Source organism: Panthera uncia, chromosome A2, assembly GCF_023721935.1.
Source record: "Panthera uncia isolate 11264 chromosome A2, Puncia_PCG_1.0, whole genome shotgun sequence".
Lineage (NCBI taxonomy): Eukaryota > Metazoa > Chordata > Mammalia > Carnivora > Felidae > Panthera > Panthera uncia.
The window spans coordinates 6,120,292-6,143,691 of record NC_064816.1 but is presented as its reverse complement, the minus strand read 5'-3'; the positions used below and the strand labels follow the sequence as shown (position 1 = coordinate 6,143,691).

The 23,400-nt window shown below is 46.0% G+C and overlaps 1 protein-coding gene across 1 annotated transcript in view; it reads left to right on the top strand.

The window, feature by feature from the left end:
• LOC125930535 (mucin-16-like) overlaps nt 1–23,400 on the top strand; it is a 75,866-nt gene that overhangs the window by 9,020 nt on the left and 43,446 nt on the right. The window contains 14 exon segments of the mRNA XM_049642364.1: nt 211–324; nt 3,824–7,741; nt 8,857–8,981; nt 9,076–9,143; nt 11,070–11,242; nt 14,123–14,158; nt 14,364–14,429; nt 15,089–15,213; nt 15,310–15,377; nt 16,633–16,805; nt 18,757–18,792; nt 19,037–19,102; nt 22,069–22,193; nt 22,288–22,355. Coding sequence (XP_049498321.1) covers nt 211–324; nt 3,824–7,741; nt 8,857–8,981; nt 9,076–9,143; nt 11,070–11,242; nt 14,123–14,158; nt 14,364–14,429; nt 15,089–15,213; nt 15,310–15,377; nt 16,633–16,805; nt 18,757–18,792; nt 19,037–19,102; nt 22,069–22,193; nt 22,288–22,355 — 5,161 coding nt within the window.

The following is a 23,400-nucleotide window of genomic DNA, read 5'->3' as shown; positions in this document are numbered from 1 at the left end:
TAGCAATGGTAGAAGGAAAGATGGACAAATCTATGGGTGGATGAATGGGCAAATGGACAGGGCTGGTCACTCGTGGCATATAGCCCTGGCTCAAGTCCTGGACTTGAGAAGAATTGAGTTATATAGTCAATGAAGTGGATTCATTTGAACAGTGCTCTCTCTCTGGATGAGATGAATTAACCCAGGTTTCTTCTCCACCCTCACCCACAGGGACTGATGGTGTCGTGGAGCGTATTACAAAGATACCCAATGAAGCAGCCCATGGAGGTGTCACAGGACCAGTCCATGTACATGTGGCACCCACATCATCTGCCAGTCCTACAGGTAGGTTCACCTTTGCTTACTTCCCTGTAATCCCACTTGTGACCTTGTTTCCTCTTCCAGAGAGATGAGATGTTTCTTAAGAGAAAGAATAATGTGGGGTGGTCATGGGCTTCCCTGTCTTAGCTGGATCTTTGTCTAATTGTTACCAGGTGGATGTTACCACTTTTCTTCTCCTCATAACATGCATAGTGAGTTTAGTTCAAGGGTGGATATGCCAATCCCACAAATATGACCCAGTTTAACTTAATTCTGAAAATGCGTATTGATCACTCTCTCTGTGTTAGAGACTGTGCTATAAGCTGAGGATGTGCAGATGAGAATCCTTGGGCATGGTATCCTCAGAGCTCTCAGACCCCCAGGGAAACAACAAAGGAACAAAATTCCTGTGATGCAAATGTAAATGTATGCAATGAAGATGTATTTGAACTATAGAAGGAAGGCTTCATGGGGGGGATAATATTTGAACTGGGTTTGAAGGGATGACTAGGGATTTACCAGAAAGACAAAGGGAGTTGATGAAGACATTCTGGATAGAGGGAACAGCCAGCCACATGCAAAAGCACAGAGAGGGGTAAAACTGGAAATATCTTGGAGGAACAAATAATTCACCTTTGCTAAAGTGTGAGGTAGAAGGATGGAGTGGTGGGAAATGATCCTGGAGACAGCAACAGAAAACAATATTCAGGAAACCTTCTAAGGCTTGGTGATGCTTGGATACCCTTTAACAAAAAGACAAAGAATTTTGTGGCAAAAAAAAAAAAAGTTTGGTGAATATATTGCTCCTTCCTAAAGAACGATAGCATGCATAAATATATTAAAGGCTCTGAGAAATTCTACTGTAAAGAAATTCGTTTGGCTTTATTCAACCTAAGGTTTTACACCATTATTGACTGTGGAATCTTTCCCTCTAAAAGGCACCTGTTAACATTTCTCAGTATTATTGTTCTGTCTGAGAGTTTAAGAGGTGCAGGTGTATATGGCAAGGGGTCCTCCTCATTGTGTGGTTAAAAGGTAAAGCTCCCCATACCCATTAAGCTGTTCCTGAGATTTTTGGAGACCAGTCTATTTTACCAGTACATTTTGGAGTCTTTTTCCAAGATGCAGGCTTTGGACAGAGTCACTCCTACCCCCCAGTCAGGTTATTAGTCTTATCTTGTGACCAGGCATCTTTGATTGGGTTCCCCCAGAAGCAAACTTGAGTTAAGGATATGGGACAGGTGGTTTGTCACAGGTGGGGGATGGTCCCAGGAAGCACTGGAGAAGACCAGGAAGGGAAGTCAACGCAAGGTGCATTCATGATCAGGCCACAGCTACAGGCCACAGTGTCGGTCCCACTGGGGAGCTCTGGGAGACAGCCTAGAACATCTCAGTGTTGTCTAATCTGAGGAATGAAGCAGCTGGGGCTTTTGTCAGCCAACTTTCTTCTGTCATTGGCTGTGGGATGCTTGACCCTGCGGTTATAACCCTCAGCACTTCCAGCCTGCCCTGCACCCCAACACACACAGGCTGAGTGAACGCCCTTAGGTGTGGAGTCACAGAGGCTGCATCAGGATCCCATCGGGGTCACTGTATAGGGTATAAGTGGGGCATTGACAGGATTGACTATGTCAGGTCACCAAGAAATGAATCACTGGGTTTCATTCAGGTGGTGACCAGTATTTAGATGGCAAAGCTTCTGAGGAATAGCTAACCGTATTCACTGAGTGCTTTCAAAATAGAGCGGGGTTTCTCAGCCTCAGTCCCATCGGGCAAATAATTACTTGCAGGCTGTCCTGTGCACTGTGGGATGTTTAGCAGCATCCTTGGCCTCTACTCACCACATGCCAGTAGCACCCTCCACATATACACAGTAGCGATGACCAAAAAGGTCTCCTGACATCGCCAAGTATCCCCTGGGAGCAAAATCACCCCAGGTTTGAGAACCACTGAACCAGAGGACTCTTGTTTAACCTCTCCGGATGGACATTTTCTCCTTACGTCCTTCTCTTTTCATCCTGGCTCCCACAGGATCTTGAACTTCAGTTAGGGAATCATAGATTTCAGTGCTGGAGAGTGCTGGTTTAGCACTCAGGCAGAACGATGTTCAAATTTCCACACCAGTGGCCAGCAGCTGTGTGACCTTGGTAAATGATGAGCTCTGAGTTTCTGTCTTTCTCTTCTACAAAACTGCAAGAACAATATAATGTATATTAAGTGCTCTGATGAGGATCAAAGAGATAAAGCACGCTAGGTGCTTGGCAATTGTCCCTCCCCACCCCCCTCCTCATCAACACCAAATACATATAAAGCATTTTAGTATATCCACTCCCAGAAATGTGGGGTTTTTTTTAGATGGTCTTAGTAAAAGAGGGACATGGCTCCCCATCAGAGTCCAAATCCCTTTTATTTTGTTCCTGGACTAAGTCAATGGGCTTTGTGGTCTTTATGGAGAAGCCTCCCGATGGTCCTCCATCCTTCCCTCGGACCATTTTTTGAGGCCCCAGTCAGTAGCTGCTGTCTCGGCCAATGCAACTTTACTCGTCATCAGAATCTGAATTCCAGTCACCTTGGCCAGCTTTGGTCTAGCATGGTTCCTGGCAAATTCCGACTCAGCAAACATTTATTTTGTAGTGGAAACACAAAAAGTAGTAAAAATAGCAGTAATAACCCCGGTGAGGTAATAGTAGCCGAAGTAATGGTAATAATAAATAGGAGTTAACAGCAGTGATAGCAGGTAGTAGCAGTATTTGAGCCAGGCACCATGCTTGGTGAATTTTTATCAGCATTCTGAGATGGCCACTGTACTTATACCTACTTTACAGATGACAATATGGAAGTCCAGCAAGGTTTGGTAACACATCCATTTAGTGGGGGAGTCGGAATCTGAGTGCAGGACCACCTTCTAACGGAGCCCAAGCTCTTAAGCACAATGATATCTGATCTCTCTCAAGCCAGAAAAGACATCTCTCTTTGCATACCTCCATCTATGTATCCATTCATTCACTCGCTCATTTATTCAGCAAATATTTGTGGGCACCTACTGTATGCCAAGCAGTCTTCTGGCTATGAATAGCTCTTACCAAGCCAACCATGAGGAGTGCCACTGTGCCGATTCAGACATTAGGATAAGGAAATATCGACAAGGGAAAGATGAATTCTGACATGGATTTGTAAAGGTAGGTTCATGCTAGGGTTTGAAGAAGGGCAGAACGTAAGGAATCTGATGAATAATGGATGAGGCAGACAAGAGAAACAGCCTTAAGAAAAGGCTCGGGGGCCGGAGAGTACAGAAAATGTTTGGGAACAAGGAGTGGTTAAGAATTCATGGAGTTACAGTGCCACATGAGAAAGGGAAGGTGCGGGGATGCCTCTGACAATTCCTTCTCCCGTTCCAGAAGCATATACCCCAAGCAGACACATTTCTCTCCGTTTCCTCATGTGGAGAAAAAAAATAGCTGGTGGCAGTCCAGTAAGCGGCCATTATTTTGTGCAAACTATGTGTCCATCCCCCAATTCACAGGACTACCAACAGACTGGATGGAAAGAGCAGAGACCACAGCTCTGAAGACCACCTCTACAGCAACTCTGACCACTACTGTCTCTACCCCTGCTTCGGGAACATGGACTCTCCTCAGGACATCAGGCAAGGTGACCAGCACAAGCACAAGAGGAACGATCATTTCAACCCCAGATATTTCCTCTGATGTTCTACAGATGACCGCCTCGTTGGCCACCATACCTGGAGCAGAGACCAGCACAGAGGTTCCCAGGACAACCCCGTCTGTTTTCAATAGAGGCTCACAGACTACACCCTCACTGGTCCCTAGTTCTGATGCAGAGAACGGTCCAGCTTCTCCAACTCTGGCTGTTTCCCTTGGTGAGCCAGAGACCACAACCTCACGAGCCTTTCATTCTGCAGAGACCAGCTTGACTGGTTCCAGGGCAACCTTGAGTGTTTCCCGCAGCGAATCAGACAGCACACCCCCAACAGCTACTGGTTCTGGGGAAAAAGTCAGTTTAGCAGTTCCAACTCTGACTGTCTTTCCTGGTGTACCAGAAATGGTGACTTCACTGGTAACTAGTCCTGGGGCAGAGATGAGCACAGTTGTTTCAACTCTGACTGACTCCCAAGATGAACCAGAGACCAACACCTCATGGGTCACCCAACCTGGGGCACTGAGCGGTTCATCTATTCCAGTTCCAAGTATCCTTCCTGGTGAGCCAGGGCTGGTGACCTCAGTGGATACTAGTTCTGGAGCAGAGACCAGCCCAACTGATCAAACTGCGACTACTTCCCCTGGTGAGCCAAATGCAGCAGCCTCATTGGTTACCCATCCTGGGGCACAGACCAGTTTAGCCTTTCCAACTCCAGCCATTTCCCCTGGTGTATCAGGGGTGGGAATCTCACCAGTTACCAGTTCTGGAGCAGAGACCAATACAACTTTTACAACTCTGACTGATTCTCCACATGAACCAGAGACAACAGCCTCATGGGTCACCCCTCCTGGGACAGAAGCCATTTCCACTGTTGCAACTTCAACTGTTTCCCCTGGTGAGCCAGATGCAACGGCCTTGTGGGTTCATTCCACAGAGAATAGCACACCTGTTTCCAGAATAACTCCAAATTTTTCCCAAAGTGAATTAGACACCATACTCTCAATGGCCACCACTCCTAGGGTAGAAGCCAGTTCAGCCATTCCAACAGTGACTGTCTCATCTGGTGTGCCAGCTACAGTGACCTCCCAGACCACTAGTTCTGGGACAGACACCAGTACAACCTCTTCGACTCTGACTAAATCCCTGCATGGATCAGACACAACAGTCTCCTTGGTCACCCATCCTGCAGTGTCCAGCCCAACGGTTCCCAGGACAACCCCCAGTGTTTCCCATAGTGAATCATATAGCAAACCCTCAACAGCCACCAGCCTTGAGACAGAAGCCAGTTCACCTGTTCCAACTACACCTATCTCCCCTGACGTACCAGATATGGTGACCTCACAGGCCACTAGCTCTGGGACAGATGCCAGTATGGTTATTTCACCTCTGACTCTTTCTCCTGGAGAACCAGCAAACACAGTCTTATGGGTTAATCATCCTGGAGCACAGACCAGTTCTTCCATCCCAACTCCGACTATCTCCCCTGGTGTATCAGGAGTGGGGACCTCACTGGTCACTAATTCTGAGGCAGAGACCAGTACGATTTTTCCAACTCTGACTGATTACCCACATGAATCAGAGACAGCCTTACGAGTCACCCATTCCTCGGAGACCAGCACACCTGTTTCCAGAATAACTCCAAATTTCTCCCATAGTGAATCAGGTATCACACTCTCAACAGCCACCACTCCCAGGGCAGAAGTCAGTTCATTTTCAGCTACAACTATCTCACCAGGCATACCAAGGTTGGTGACCTTAGTGGTTACCAGTTCTGGAGTAGAGACGAGTACAACTTTTTCAACTCTGGCTGATTCTCTGCATGAACTGGAGGCCACAGCATCATGGGTCACCTTTTCGGAGAAAGAAGCCAGTTCAGCTATTCCAACTCTGCCTACTTCTTACCCTGAGGAGCCAGATACAGCAGTCTCATTGGTCACCCATCCTGCAGAGACCAGCTCAACTATTCCCAAGGCAACACCCAATTTTTCTTACAGTGAATCAGATACCATACATTCAATAGCTACCAGTTCTGGGGCACAGACAAGTTCAGCCATTCCAACTCTGACCATCTCCCCTGGTGTACCAGAGGTAGAAATCTCACTGGCCACAAGTTCTGGGCCAGAGACAAGTACAACTTTTACAACTCTGACTCTTTCTCCAGGTCAAATGGAGACCACAGGCTCATGGGTCACCCATTCTGAGACAGAGTTCAGTTCAGCTGTTCCAACTCTGCCTGCTTCCCCTGGGGAGCCAGATACAGTAGTCTCATTGGTCACCCATCCTGCAGAGACCAGCCCAACAGTTTCCAAGACAACTCCCAATGTTTCCCATAGTGAATTGTATACCACATACACAATGGCCACCAGCCATGGGGCAGAAGCCAGTTCAGCTGTTCCAACTCCAACTGTCCCCCCTGGTGTACCAGATATGGTGACCTCACAGGTCACTAGTTCTGAGAAAGATGCCAGTACAGTCATTCCCACTCTGAATCTTTCTCCTGGTGAGCCAGGGACCACAGCCTCAACAATCATTTATTCTGAGATCCAGACCAGCTCAGCCATTCCAGCTCCAACTGTCTCCTCTACTGTGCCAGAGCTGGTGACCTCACTGGTCACCAGTTCTGGGGTGGAAGTCAGTACAATGTTTACAACTCTGACGGATTCCCCACAAAAGGCAGAGATGACAGCCTCGTGGGTCACCCATTCTGGGACAGAAACCAGTTCAGCCGTTCCAACCCTGACTATTTCTCCTAAGGAGACAAATACAACAGTCTCATCAGTCACTCATTCTGAAGAAACTAGTCCAGCTGTCCCCAAAACAACTCCAGTTTTTTCCAAAGGTGAACCAGACAACACACAGTCAATAGCCACCAGCCGTGGGGAAGAAACCAGTTCAGTGGTTCCAACTGTCTCCCTTGGTGCACCAAATATGGTGACCTCTCACGTTCCTGCTTCTGAGACAGATGCCAATATGACTATTCCAAGTCTGACTCTTTCTCCTGGTGAACCAGCAACCACAGGCTTATTGGTCACCCACCCCAGTGCAAAGACAAGTACACATTTTCCTGGTTCAACTGCTTTTCCTCATTTACCAGAGACCATAGCCTCACTCTCCGTCCAACCTGAGCTGGAGATGAGTACAGCTCCTCCAGTTCAGACTGTTTCCCTCGGTCTACCAGAGACAACATCCTTCACCACATCCATGACAGAGACCAGCAGAGTTGATCTGGGTCCAACAGTCTCACCTGGTGTTCCTGTAGAAACAGCCTCACTCTCCACCCATCTTGGCACAGACATCACAACTATTTCAACATCAACTCTTTCCCCTGTGTTATTGAAGACCACAGGCTTATTGGCCACCAGCCCTGCATCAGAGGCCAGCACAGGTGGCCCAACTTTGACTGCTGGTGTTCTTGGGCCTGTCAGTATCCCTGAAACCACTGGTGAGTCTCATACCTTAACTTCCTGGAGCACAGAACCCTCACCACCTGTGACCTCAGTTGAACTCCTGGAATTGTCCAAGACTGTGACAGGGGACACTGTGACCTTGATAGCATCGGAGACCCCAACACCACCTAAAACCAGTCACAGAGACGGATCGAGTCCAACTGCTATCTTGAAAACCACAACTCCTGAGACCACTAATTTAGCTGCCACAGGCTCAGGCCCCATCATGGCGGAGACCGCAGCCACCTTCAATACATCTGTGGCAAGTCCCTTTGTCCCTGAGACCTCACCTGGGATGTCCACCTTGACCTCTCTGAGTGTGACTTCAGAAACAAGTAAGAATGACTTTTTTTTTACGGTGGTAAAAATGTGTATATAATATAGAATTGGCTATTTTAACCATTTTAGATGCATAATTCAGTGGCATTAATTTCATTCGCAGTATTATATGAATATTGTCCTTTTTCCAAAACCTTTAATCACTCCCAATGGAATCTGTGTCCCCATTAGCATTAGCTTTCTTTCCCCACTCCCCTCAGCCCCTGGTAACTCTAATCCACTTCTGTGTTCTTGAATTAGTCTACTTTAGATATCTCATGTATGTGGAATCACACAGTGTATTTGATTTTTTGTGTCTGACTTATTTCACTGAGCACAGTGTCTTCATGGTTCGTCCATGTTGCAGTGTGCACCAGAACCTCATTCCTGTTTATGGATGGATGACATTCCATTGTATGGATGGACCACATTTTATCTGTCCATTCGTGTATTGATGGACACTCATGCTGTTTCTACCTTTTGGCTACCGTGGATAGTGCAACTATGCACGTGGGTATGCACAGATCTGTTTGAGTCCGTTTCCAGTTCTTTGGAGTATGGTCGTGTGGTGTGCTAATTCGTTAGAGCAATAGCAGTGAGGTATCACACACCGGCTGCCTCGAATGGTAGAAATTTATCAGGTCTGGAGGCTGGAGGGGAACCCCAGGAGAATGCATAGAACGTGAACTTTGGAGTCCTCCTCTCTGGGGAGCGGGTTAGGGAGCTGGGATATGTATCCGCCAACCCCCATCAATCATTGCTAGCAGGATGCTCCCTGGGGCCTGTTCATTCCCTTGCAACAAAGAGATACAGGTGCTATTGCATGCTGAAACGGTAAGAGCCAAGGGGAAGTGGCAGGAGGGTGACCAGCTTGGTTTTCCCAAGTCTATATCACTTTTCCAGCTGGAAGTCAGCATCCCAGGAACCCAGATGGTCCTGGAAAAACTGGGATGGTTGGTCACCCTATGTGGGAGGGTCTTAAATGGTGACATGATGTGTTCTCAAAAAGGACAGCTTAGGCCAAGCCCCGGCTAGGTGCTGGAGTTAAGGTGTGTCCTCAGAGCCTCACCTCCCACCCCCAGCCCAGGCCTGACTTGGGACTGACCTCATTTTACTCTCTCCACCACCACAGCTGCAGCCCCTTTCTTGATGCCTTTTACTGTCAACTTCACCATCACCAGCCTGCACTACACCGAGGACATGGGGAACTCAGGCTCTGAGATATTCAATGCCACTGAGAGACACCTGCAGCACCTGGTGAGAGCCCCCCACCAATGCTCATCTCATCCCAAGACCTCCACACCCTGCCATCTTGGCCCCTCCGGCTCATCACTCTCTCATTTTTTCCCAGCTCAGGACTCTGTTCGAAAACAGCAGTGTTGGTTCCCTCTATGATGGCTGCAGGCTGACCTTGTTCAGGTGAGTCTTCTTCTAAAGCACCTACAGATACCCCGATTCTCTCCCTTCTTGGTCCTTCACGTCTCAGTCAACCACAGCCTTGGGCCTTTGCCAAGAGACAGTATATCATAGTGAATCCAAAGTTTCTAGGTTTGAACCCTTGATCTCTCACTTGTTAACTGTGTGACCTTGGGCAAGTTGCATAACCTCTCTGTGCTCCTACAACCAAGTGTTATAGACTAAAGCCATCCTAAATGAGCTCCACCCACCACACCTGCCCCCATCTCCCCATGAGATGGGGGCATCAATAAGATGATATTGCCCATACAACATGCCACCGAGAATCTACATGAGGTACATGTTTTCGTTCATCTCATCTTTACGACATGATTATTATCCCACGTTGCAGAAGAGAACACTGAGGCTCAGAGTAGTCAAGTACTTGAGAGGAGCCAGGATTTGAACCCAGAGGTCCCAGTTCTTGAGTCCCTCCCTTTAACCACGATACAGCAGTGTTCAAGGTCATTGGGCTCAACAACCTACATCCTTAAAAGTACTCAGAACTCCAAAGAGCCTTTGGGCTTGGGGGTTGTATCTGCCAGTATTTACTGGATCCAAAATTAAGACAAACACTATATTAATACGTTCATTTATTTAAAATAACAAACCTATTATGTGTTAACACAAATAACATTATTTTTATGAATAATAGCCATGTTTCCCCTCTCCCCTCGCCCCCCCAAAAAAGCATAACAAGAAGAGGACCATTGTTTACATTTTTGTAGATATTTTTAATTTTTAATGCTTGTTTTAGTAAAAGACAGTAGGCTGTCTGCTTCTGCATTTTTAAAAGTTTATTTATTTATTTTAGTAATTGGTACACCCGACACAGGGCTTGAATCCATGACCCCGAGATCAAGAGTCATATACTCTTCTGATAAAGCCAGCCAGGCCCTCCTCTGCTTCTGCATTTAATCTTTTACAATATTTCATCTCATAGCCTCTGGAAAAAAAATTTCATTGTGTACTCCTAAGAGAATAAAAGTGAAAATAACGTCTTGGTATGAATATGAAAATATTTTTACTTGGTGGGCTCCCTGTAAGGGTTTAGGAAGCCCAGGAGTCCCTGAGCCACACTTTGAGAACCACTGCCCTACCCTAGATGAGCATCAAATGGGAATGGTTTGACTAGCGTGGGTAATAGTGAGAACTCCCAGACAAGGAAGAGAGGGGATCTCTCTTCTTGTAAAGCCCCCAGTCTGGATGAATCACTATAGATGCAGCTTAAATTCAGGACAAAAGTATTTTTGAAACACATTGCCCCTTATTACCTCTTATGTCATTTTCTCTGTTTTTGTTTTCCTCAAAATTTGGTTGTCTGCTCCAAAGGTGTTCCCAAGGGGTTGGCCTCAGCCTTGGGGTTCACCAACTTGAAACAAAGTCTTCCCTTCAGGCTCCATGATGACTGTTAAGACAGAGTCACAGCCAGACACAAAGGTGACTCACTCACCTCCTCCAAGGTCTTCAGTCATGCTGCCTGGGTTCAGGATTCTCATTTCCTCCCTGGGAGCTCCACACCCCCAATCCCATGGCCCAAGCAGGACTCCGCTCTTACTGGAGGGGATGTCACCTGTACTTACCTTCTTGAGTGGACAGGGACTGTACTGGCTCCTGGTAGTTGAAACAATGAGCATGAACCAATAAGGAAAAGATTGGGGAGCAAAAGCAGAAGACTAGGTATGGAGCAGCCCTGGAGAACAGTACATTTCAGAAGGTGAGGTGGTCCCCATATGAGACAGAAAAAGATGTGTTTGAGAAAGTAGATGAAACCCAGAGAAGAGTGCTAACATAAACATCAAGGGGTACAATTGAAGGAAGGAGCTGTCAAGAGTAGCCAACTCTCAAGTGTCTTTGCATGTCCCTATTCCTGTGCCCTTCCTTCCGCAGGGCTGAGAAGGATGGGACAAGCACCAGGATAGATGCAGTCTGTACCTACCGCCCAGATCCCACCGGCTTCAGGCTGGACAGAGAGCAGCTCTACCAGGAGCTAAGCCAGCAGACCCATGGCATCACTCAGCTGGGCCCCTACACCCTGGACAGGAACAGTCTCTGTGTCAATGGTGAGAACCTCTATGGCTGTTGGGGTCTCCTCCCGAGTCCCAGATGGGGTCTCCTTGCAGTGCAATTTCTCAGTACCCAGGTTCATAGTTCTGGGCCAACCTAGAATTTCCATGGGGGAATTCTCTTTCCTCAGAACACCTACAGAGCTTTCTTCCCTCCCTCTCCACCTCCCTCCCTTCTTTCCTTCTTTCCTTTCCTCCTTTCTTCTTCTTCTTCTTCTTCTTCTTCTTCTTCTTCTTCTTCTTCTTCTTTTTGTAAAACTAGTATTTAATAACCTGTCATTTTAAATATTAGAAACTTTGGGGTGCCAGGGTGGCTCAGTCGGTTGGGCATCTGACTTCAGCTCAGGTCATGATCTCACGGTTCATGAGTTTGAGCCTCGTGTCAGGCTTTGTGCTGACAGCTCAGAGCCTGGAGCCTCCTTTGGATCTGTGTCTCCCTCTCTCTCTGACCCTCCCGCCCCCCTCTCTCTCAAAAGCAAATAAACATTAAAAATTTTTTTTAACATTAGAAACTTTGAGAACAAAACGTTTTTTTTTTCTTTTGGAAAATTCTTAGGACCTGCACTTGCCTTTTTCTCATCACATTATTTATAATACAGAGCACATCTTTTTCTGTACCAGGGTGAACTGTCATATCGCTTTCTAAGTTTCCATCAGATTCTAGCATTTTTCCCTGTGTGCTTTCAGTGTGGTAATTTATCTCTGAAAATTTCATTAATGTGAACTTTTGTCTGTGGATGTTACCTCCTTTAGATATTCTCACCTTTTCTGTCACAGCTTTTCTTGTGAATGCTGATAAATCTGTCGCCACTACAGTCTTCTGGTTGCATAAACGGAGCCTCTCCAATATCAGCAGCGTGAACATCCATGTTCGTTTAATTCTTCTCTAAGTCCTACTATTATTTGTTTTTATGCTTTTAATTTAAGTTTTTATTAAAAAAATTTTTTTAAGTTTATTTATTTTTGAGAGGGAGAGACCGAGTATGATCAGGGGAGGGATGGAGAGAGAGGGAGACACAGAATCCGAAGCAGGCTTCAGGCTCCGAGCTGTCAGTACGGAGCCCGATGAGGGGCTTGAACCCAGGAACCACGAGATCATGACCTGGGCCAAAGTTGGACGCTTAGCCGACTGAGCCAGCCAGGTGCCCCTAATTTAAGTTTTTATTTTAATTCCAGTTAGTTAACATTACAGTGTTACATTCGTTTCAGATGTACAGTATAGTAATTCAAACTTACAACACCTTATGCTCACAGAACAACTTCCAAGGTCTGGAAATAAAGGCTCTCTCCATAGTCTCTCATTGCAGTGACCTTTCACAGAAACCCAACGTCAGAGAAGGAAGAGAACAAAGCAAGCCCGCAGTGGCTGCTGACGTTAACTCCTCCCCAACAGGCAACAAGTTCCCAAAGTGGGGACTGATCCACTTTTTTCTCTTTGTTATAACAGCTTGTGGCCCTTTACTCATCCTCCAGGGCCCAGGCAGAACTACAACCCACCTGAGAAGCAAACAATAAAGCTGTTAGCAATGTTTTTAGCAATAAATCCCTCTGCATCAACGTTCTTAGCAACAAAACCCACAGTAACGCCTGCACTAAAGGCTAATATTTATTGAGGGATGCCTGTGATCTGGAACATTGTGTGTATTGTGTCTTACTAATCCTGTCCAACACTCTGTGAGGCATTACATACATTTTACAGAGGAGCAAACAAGGATCAAGGAAGGACATCTATTTATCCCAAGATCAGAAACCTTATATAAATGGTAACATCATGACGCAAACCCTAAATTGGCTCTAAGGCCCCCAGAAGGGACCCCAACTACAAGGCTACACTGCAGACTAACCCAGTTAGAACAAGCCTCAAATCTCAGGATGGGAAGGCATATCAAGGAGCCTCTAACACAACAATTTAAACTAAAGCTCAATCATGTCCCCTGTGGATTGCCTTTGACATTTTCTTTCTATCTGGATTAAAATCTGTATTGTATTTCAATAGTCTTTGAGAGTTACTTAAAGCTGTAGTTGACAGTGTGGGTTTGGGTGATTTACAGGTCTTTCTTTAAGTGCTGGTCCTGTTTTTTTGCTCCCCCTATGGCCCTGAAGTGTCTGTTTTTAGCATGGAATTTTTAAAACCCTCACCTAAGCTTATTGTAAAGGTCAACTGGGATAAAACCTGAGTAATGTAAGTAAAGCACAGGGCTCCCTCTACTGGGTCCGGTCTCAGAGAAGAGTTTCATTTCAAGAAACCTAGTCAGACCATCAGATATAAAATAAGTCTAAGTTTTACTTGCATTGCTTACCAAGCCTCAGAGAGGATCCAATCTATGACCCAGAACCATACTTATTCAAACCCTCTTTTCCCCACTCCCTCTTATTCTCCAACTTGATGCTTTTTGGTTGACTCCCCAGTCTGTCTGTCTATCTCACTCTCTCCCTCGTTCAACATTACAGAAATCCAGGAACTGTGTCAAAAATCAAGCTGTTTCTGAAAACCGGAGAAGTAGGAAAAACTCAGAGATCAAGGACAAAGTTATATTTAATTGGTGGAGAAAACACAAATAAGGCTGGAAACACATAAAGCTGTTGTTCCTATGACTCATCTGATGAGGTTGCTGTTGCTTCTGGCACCTCATGAAACCCCACAAGGTGGGGGGTATTTTGATTATTGTGGTCTTTGTGGTTAATGATACAGAGGATGACACAGTCCTGAGCATTGGAGTACCAGGCAGTTAACTCATAAAGAGCAGCCATCGTTATCTTTGATGAGTCTCAGAGAAAGCATGGAGAAGGGTCTGTGTCCATGTTTCAAGTCCTATCCTCACCCTTTTCTCCACCTCCTCCCATTGACTTCCTCTTCCTCTCTGGCTCTCTCTGCAGGTTATAACCATCAGTACTGGACCCCCACCACCAGCAGTAAGTCACAAGGGCCCAGATGTCCCTGCGTCCCTGGGACACTTCTTCCCTGCACCCATTCCCAAGGGAGAGTACCCACGTATCCCACTCCCAGATTCTCAGCCCCAGAGCAGCTCCAGACCACCAATTAGAGACACAAGTTCCCATCAACAGCCCTGTCCTCTTACTGCTTCATGATTTATGTTGATGTTGTGTTTTCTTTCAGCTCTGGTGACCTCCACATTTTCTCCAGGGCCATCGATATCTCTGCCTCCCACCCCCAGCTCTACAGGTAGGAGTCTGATCTCTGAGTCCCATGAAACTTCAACTCCCATTCTGGCTGATCTCCAGCCTGTCTCCTGTGCTCCTCCATCTCTGGCCATACCAGCCTTGTTTCTGTTTCAGGGACCAAACATCCTCCCATCCTCAGTGCCTTTCCTCTTATGTAATGGGAACTCAGCTCTGTTCCTGATTTCCCGTTGTCCTCCAGATTCAGCTCAGCTGGCTTTTGCTCAGACTTCCTCCTATAAAGTAGCATCATGTCCCCATATCCCACACACAGGTGGGATCTAATCTCTACCTCTATGATCGTTTCCTTCATGGAAATTACTACCGTTTGGCTTTCTTGACTTCTCAAGAAATTTGTGGCCCATGATCTGAGCACAAAAGGTCTTGGTGCCTCCTCTTGCCACCAAAATGTCTGTGACAGGTCAGCCTTTGGGGACACTCTGGGATGAGAAGATTGAGGTTTCCTTTTGAGCTGACAGGACACATCTAACATGGAGGTCCTCCCTTGGCTGGCCGAGGAGGGAGGTATCCCAGATGGGATATCTCAGGCCTCACCTACGGGACACTATGGACAGAGAGATGGCACTAGTCCCTTCCCCCTAATGTATAGCTCAGGCCTATAATTGTGATGGGTCTCCTCTCTCTCCTTCCCTCCGGCTGCAGTTGTGGGCCCAGCCCTGGTGCCATTCACCCTCAACTTCACCATCACCAACCTGCTCTGCACCCCAGACATGAGGCACCCAGGCTCCATGAAGTTCAACTCCACTGAGAGGGCCCTGAATCGCCTGGTAAGAGCCCAACAATGCCTCCCCTGGCCTGCCTTGTCCTTACCCCACCCAGTCACCTCAGCCCCTCATGCTCACCTCTCTCTCCTTCCTCCCCAGCTTGGTCCCTTGTTCAAGAACACCAGTATTGGCCCACGGTACTCTGGCTGCAGACTGACCTTGCTCAGGTGAGACTCCCCTCCCTCACAACGGTTACAGGCAAGTTCACCTGGCGGTGAGGACCTAAACATGGCAACTAGAAGATGCATAAATGGCTTCAAATGGAATTCCAAGAATTCAGATGGAAGGCATCCCCTCTGGCTGAGTGTATCGGAGAGGGCTTCCTGAAAGAGGTGGCTGTCCAATAAAGGTCTTAAATTACTTGGATAAGAAGAGCCATGGAGCATTCACACTCACTGGTCAGAAATGAAATGAGGTACCTCAGGCCATGCCCTGTGACAGGTGCTAAGTGCACCTAGAGATTGAGTCATGGACTCTTCCCTCAAGGTACCCACAGTATGGAGAGGACAGCAGCCATATAAACTTAAACATAATAGTAACAGGGTTAGTACAATGATAAAGCACTACATGGAAGCCATAGGAGCCTGGAGGATGGACTTTTAGCTGAATGTGGGGGAGTTGAGTAGAAGCAGTCTGGAGAAGGTGATGCCTGAGCTGAATGAGCATTAGCCAAAAGAATTGCCAGAAGACATTTTGGCAGAAGTATTTCAAGGGTTGGCATATCTCAGATCAGGCGGGGATTCATGGAGTTTTAAGCAGAGCCTTGATGTAATGTCATTTATTTTAAGTAGTACACAGGTAGATATGGGTATGGGAAAATTTGATGTGATAATGGGACAGGAGGTGGGGAAATCAGTGAGATGTTGGGCTCACCTAGATGTTGCTTGGATGGGGGGACCAAGGACAGGGGAGGTCCAGGATGCCTCCCACATGTTTGGTTCTGGCCCCAATATGGGAACATGGCAGAAGGAGGAGACTCTGTGTTTTTAGGGGGAATTAATAAACTTAATCTGGGACAAATGGAATATAATAAGTCTGAAGGACATCCTTGGGGCTGTTGGTGACATGGCACAGAGCTCAGGAGAGGGGTCTTGGCCAGAGAGTAAGATTGGATCTCATGAGAATAAAGCTGATAGCTGAACCAATGAGTATGAACCATATGACTCAAGAAGAATGAGGCCAAAAGAATAGAAGTTGGCTGAGGCTGAAGCCTTGGAGATTAACCACTTTAAGGAGTAGGAAGATACCTAGATGAGAAGGTCCCAGAAAAGAATGTGCGTGAGAAACCAGACAAGACCCGGTAAAGAGAAATGTCATAAGGCCAAGGCTGGGGGTGGGACAGGCTGAAGGCAAGAGGTGAACAAAGTATGTAACTCTCCCACATCTCAGGATGTCCCTATTCCTACGTCCCTACCGCCCTAGGACTGAGAAGGGTGGAACAGCAACAGGAGTGGACGTGATCTGCACTTATCATCCTGACCCCATGGGCCCTGGGCTGAACAGAGAAGAATTGTACCAGGAGCTGAGTCAGCTGACCCACGGTGTCACCTGGCTGGGCACCTACACCCTGGACAGAGACAGTCTCTATGTCAATGGTGAGTGTCTGTGCTGTAGTTGGTATCTCCCAGCCCCATGTTTCTCTCTACCAGTGCTCCTCAACTGGGGCGATTCTGCTCTCCATGGGACATTTGGCATGTCTGGAGATATTTCACATCATACCTGGAGTGGTACTAATGACATCTAGTAGGTAGAGGCCAGGGTGCTGCTAAACATCCTACAGTGCACAGAGCAGCCCTCCACCATGAAGAATTATCTAGACCAAAATGTCAATAATGCTGAGTTTGAGAAATTGCTGTATACAAATTGATGGTTCCAATGCAAACCTAGCATTTCCTTGGAGACTCATTTTTGAATGCCTAACGCATCATGGGAAGCTGATTTCCTTTCCCTTTTCACCTCCTGGAATAACATTTTTCTTCCTCATTTTCACTGCTTCCCATAAGAGACCAACATGCAGACTCTAGGAAAAGAAGTGGGTGATAAAGAACTCTGTGGTTAAATTTTCCAAATGGGCAGCAGGTGACCATTTCAGCCTTCACCCCATTTCATTCTCTCACAATGATGACCAATTTACTAAGTGCCCACAGACCAGTCAGTATGACACAGTCTTCATGAGATAACATCACATTTAGCAAATAGTCCATGAATAATATCTACTTACACAACACCATTAGCAACAATGCCCCTAACAGCAATGCTAATGCTGAGAATAATAAGTACAATAGCGGCTAACTCTTATCAAAAGGTTCTTATGTGCCAGGAATTGTGATAAAGTCTTTTATAGGTATTATCTCACATTGATCTTACTCACAACCCTGTGAGTTGTTACAGTCATTTTTATGGAGACAGCCATCATGCTTTCAGACAGGAAGTCATTTCCCTGAGATAATCCAGCCATCATGCCTGACAGGGTCAAGACTCAAACAAACTGGAGATTGAATCTAAACTCCAAGTTCCTAACTACAAGACAACACCACAGACCATCCAGATAGAGAAAGCCTCAAATCTCAGGATCGGAAGGGGCATAACTGATCTCTAGCCTAACAATCTAACCTAATGCTTGGTTAGTTATGTCCCCTCTATATCAACTTGGATATTTCCTTAAAACGGTGGTTGACAGTGATTGGCAAGGGACAGATCTCTGTTTTATGTGATGCTGGGCAAGCCATGCAACCTGTCTAGGCTTTAATGTCCCATTTACAGAATGGAATAAACATATATACCATGCAGGATTTTCCTGATGGTCAAATGAGATAGTTCACAGGAATAACCCAAGTAAATCATGGGGCTCCTCTGGGTCCAAAATGACTCCCACCCCTCACAGAACATCCAAGGAGATGATCATGACCCAGAGAAACACTGATGAAAAATTCTCTTCTCCCCAATTCCTTTCAGACTCCAATTTTTATGCCATCCATCTGACCTCCAAGTCTCTTCTCACGTTCATTATCCTAGCCCATTCCCAAAGTTTCTCTAATATTCCAAACCACATGTACATTCCCTCTCCTCCATCTTGCTTGCTTTCACAGACAGCTCTCTCTAATGGCCACAATTTTGTCACTTAAACACCACCCCCCTCCCCAGAAACTAAGCTAGAAAGATAAAGTCGTACTATCATAAAATTTTGTGAAGGGAGAGAAGCTGAGAGAGCAATGATAAAGTTGTGGATAAGCCTTGGAACACTCTTGTTTGTAATTACATTACCTTGTAATGTACTGTTTAGTATTATTTCTGGTGCATAGTATATTCCCAGTAAACAGGGGCAGTTATTATTATTGTATTTTTATTTTGGCAATAATAATGGGAACGATGTTCATCACTATTTTCAAGGGATAAGCCACATGAGGGCACTGAATGAAATGTAGGAGCCATTATTGTTCATTTATAAATCACAGCAAGTTTGCTAATGAATTTCATCTCTGGGTCTACTGTCTACCCCTTCCTTAGCTCTTACCCATTATAACAGTCCTTTACTCCTTTCTACAGGTTATAACCACCGGTACTGGAACCCTACCACCAGCAGTGAGTATTCAAGACCGAAATTTCAATGCCCACTGGACCCTTATTCCCCAAAACACATTTTTCTGGAGGGAAGCTGCCAATTCTCCTTCCCTAAGTGTCTAGCTACAGACTCAGAAGAGCCCCTAACCCACCCAGGGTCTTGCCCTGAGTCAAGACAGAAGACCAAATTCTAATGAATAGCTTTAGTCCCCCATTCATTCAGGATGGGACTTCATAATTTTTCCCCTGTTCTTTTTTTTCTCAGCTCCAGTGACTTCTACATTCTCTCCAGAATCTTCCACATCTCAGCCCCCCATCCTCAGCTCTACAGGTAGGAGCCTACTCTCTGGGACCCATAAAACTTCAACTCCACACAGTCTGGTTCCTGTAGACCATCCACCCTCAGAATGTCCTACTCACTCCCTCCCTCACTCTCCAAACTTTGGCCACATCAGACACTGTCTGTTCTCTAGTGTCCTAACCTCTGGACTTTATATCAGCTCTTCCTGGAGATCCACTACACCTGGAACCTCATTGCTTTTCAGATCCCAGCGCAATCTCACCTTCTTTGAAAGACCTTCCTAGACCCTCTTATAGGAAGTAGCACATCTGAATACACACCTGGACCACAGGTTTTCACTATCCACAACCATGAGTATTTTCTGATGGAATTTACTGCTATTTGCTTTATTCAGTATTTATGTATCTGTCACCTTGGAGCTGAGCACCTAGTCTGCACTCACTTTATACTGATTGACTGGTTGAATGAATGAATGTAGCAATCTTGCGTATGTCCACATTTGTGGATTTTATTCGAATGTCCAGAAAATCATTCAGGATCCTAGTCCTGGACTTGGTTCTTGCTCTGTTTCCTCATCTGACCCAGATGTGGGTCTAAGGGCTCTTGAGTCCCCAGGAACCTGAAACAAGGGCTTGATTTATGTTGGGAAACTTGTCTTACTCCAACCCTTAAGATTTATTTTAAAATTTGAGTCTATAGGTAGTTTTCACACTTATGTCATGACCAAGACAGGGCATCCCTGACCTTTAATCCTGCCGTGTGCATCTACAGTTATGGGATACAAGCCGGTGAGCTATAATTTGAATCCTGCCTTCTGGAATTCTGGGTTTTATGAGTCAAGACACTGCAAACTTTGCTCAAGCTTTAGACAGAATGCACATTCTCCACTCCCTACTGTTCACCCTGATCAACTCAACCATTTCTGTAACAGGCTTAGCTCCTACAAGCTTGGCATGTGCTACAGACCAAGTCATTCCATGACTGATGACGTCATTTTTTCTGTAGATGCATTCAAGATTTCTTCTTCATCTTTGGTATTCAGAAGTTTGATAATGATGTATCGGAACATGGTTTTTCTTTGAGTTTCTACTATTGGGGATTTTTGAAGCTTCCTGAATCTGAAAATGTATGTTTTCAAGAAATTGGGGCAAGTTTTAGCTCTGATTGCTTTTTTTCCCCCAGTTATGCCAGTACCATTTATTTAAAAAATTTCCTTTCTCCATTAAATTATACAGGTGCCCTGGTTGAAAATCAATTCACCATAAATGTGAGGCTTTGCTTCTAGACTTTCAATGATATCCCATTGATCTACCTGTCCTTCTTCATGCAGTACGTCACCGTCTTGATTACCGTAGCTTCGTCTACTGTAGGTTTTCTTTTCTTTTTGTTGTTTATTTGGATTCCAGTTAACATACAGTGTGGGAGTACTTTCAGGTGTACAATTTAGTGATTCGGCACTTCATACAACACCCGGAGCTCATCTCAGCAAGTGCCCTCCCTAATCCCCATCACCCATTTAACCCATCTCCCCCCCCACCTCCCCTCTGCCAGCCATCAGTCTGTTCTCTATAGTTAAGAGTCTGTTCCTGCCTGGTCTCTCTCTCTCTCTCTCTTTTTCCCTTTCGCTCATTTGTGTTGTTTCTTAAATGGTACGTATGAGTGAAATCATATGGTATTTGTCTTTCTCTGACTTATTTTGCTTAGCATGATATACTCTAGCTCCATCCGTGTTGTTGCAAATGGCAAGATTTCATTCTTTTTTTTCAGTTTTTAAACATTTTTATTTATTTTTGAGAGAGAGAGACAGAGTGTCAGTGGGGGAGGAGCAGAGAGAGAAGGAGACACAGAATCTGAAGCAGGCTGCGGGCTCTGAGCTGTCAGCATAGAATTCTAATATTCTGTGAATAATATTCACCTATTGTGAATAATGCTGCCATAAGCATGGCTGTACAAACAGAAAGATATCTACTTTTGAGTTAAAAAGGTATTGTAGGGGCGCCTGGATGGCTCAGTCGGTTGGGCAGCCGACTACAGCTCAGGTCATGATCTCGCAGTCTGTGAATTCGAGCCCCGCATTGGGCTTTATGCTGACAGCTCAGAGCCTGGAGCCTGCTTCGGATACTGTGTCTCCTTCTCTCTGCCCCTTCCCTGTTTGCTCTCTGTCTCTGTCTCTCTCAAAAATAATAAACATTAAAAAAAATTTTTTAATTAAAAAAAAAAGGTATTGTAGCTGTGCTGTTCATTTGTGGGACTTGGGCAAAATTTACTTTCTCTGAGCCTCAGTTTCCCAGACTGTAAAATGGAACTGGTAATACTTGACTCTGAGGATTGTGGTTAGGGTAAGCTGAGATGCCAGAAATGAAATGCCCAGTACAAAGGCTGGCCCCCAATTGGTGCTCCTCAGATGAAACCTGTAAATGGTACTGTCACCCAGTTCAGACTTCTGGCATTCGATTCTTCACACCCTAACCCCAGAATGACCATACAGTGTTTTTGTGTTTGTGTTTGTTTTTGTCTTATGGGACACTTTTGACAAAGAGAGGGAGGGTTCTAATTAATATTTACATGCAAGCCACATGACTGTTCAGGGAAAACTAGGAGATGTGGTCAGTCCATGTAAAATCCACTCTTCAAAGACAGTTTAGTGAAACTGAGACAGGAGTCACTCTCAGGGGGAATAGACAGGCCCACTCAGCGGTTGCAAGTTCTCTCGTGGTGACGTCAGAAGACAATGGGAGACCTCCACCCCAGGGGGCAGCAGAGTGATTTCGCTTCTTTTCCTCCTACCCAAATGTCCACCAGCTGTTTTTCTTTAGACACACTGGGCTGAAGAGTTGAGGTTCTTTTTCCAGCTAAAATAATCCATCCAGGTTGGAGGCCAAGTGTGGCTGGATGCAAGGGTGACACAGATACGGTGGCCACCCTTGGATCTGCCACCTACAGCCATCCCCACCAGAGAATCATAATGGAGCCCCTCTCGCCCTTTCTGGCTGCAGGTGTGAGCCTGTCTCTGGTGCCCTTCACCCTCAACTTCACCATCACCAACCTGCGCTACACAGAGGGCATGGGGCCCCCAGGATCTGAGCTATTCAACTGTGTAGAGAGGATCTTGAATCGTCTGGTGAGAGCCCCTCCAATGCATGCCCTCCAGTGCCTACTTTTGTCCTTCCCAGCCCCTCAGACCATCCTCTTACTTCCATGTCTTTCATCCCCAGCTCAAACCCTTGTTCCAGAACAGCAGCATTGGGCCCCTCTATTATGGCTGCAGATTGACCTTGCTCAGGTGAGAACTCCAGAGTTCACATGCAGGCCATGTGCAGGGGGCAGAGGGACCATGAGCTGGACCATCATCCCAGAACAGCTGACCACCAACTGCCAGTCTGTCTCACATTGCATTCCTAACCAGAAAATGCAGAATCCTCTTGGACTGCCCTTCCCAGGTGACAAGGTTGAACTTTTCCGAAAGATCTTTCTTCTGGAACTCATCAAGAAAACAACTGGTCAGTCGTGCTGGCTTTATCACAATGGAGCCATAGTTTTCAACCAAGAATGATTTCCCTCCCAGGGGATATTTGGCAATGTCTGGAGACATTTTTTGTTGTCAAAACTCAAGGGTGGGAGTTGCTACTGACATCTAGTGAGTGAGGCCAGGGATGCTGCTAAATATCCTACAATGCAGAGGATGGTCTCTCAGGGCCACGAACGATCTGACTCGAAATGTGCACGGTGCCAAGGTTGAGAAACCTTGCTCTAGGGGGTGCATAATTCTCTCTCCTGCTTATGTCACATTTTTGATAATGATTGGCCTGCCTGTAACACCTAGCCAGCAGTGACCAAATCCTGCTTTCTGACCTCTCAGAGGTGGACTTGGGATCACTGAGTAGTAAAGTACAGTGGTTATATAGTGGGTTTTTTTTAAGTTTATTTATTTATTTTGAGAGAGGCAGAGACAGAGATAGCATGAGAAGAAAAGGTGGGGTGGGGGAGACAGAGAGAGAGAGGAAATCCCAAGTGGGCTCCACACTGTGACCACAGAGCCCAACACGAGGCTCAAACTCCTGAAACCATGAGATCATGACCTGAGCCGAAACCAACTTAGCCACCCAGATGCCCCTATGCAGTTTTATTTAGAGTCTGACAGGCCTACCTCTCCTACTTCAAGGCTGTGTGACCTGAACAAGTTACTTAACATCTCTGTGCCTCTACCTTCTCACCTGTCAGCTGAAGTATCTCAATTTGCTTTCTTGTACAACAAAGTTAGCCCATGATTCTGCTGGAAGATTCTCCTGCCTGGGTTGGCTCAGCTGATGTCAGATGAGGCTCATTCC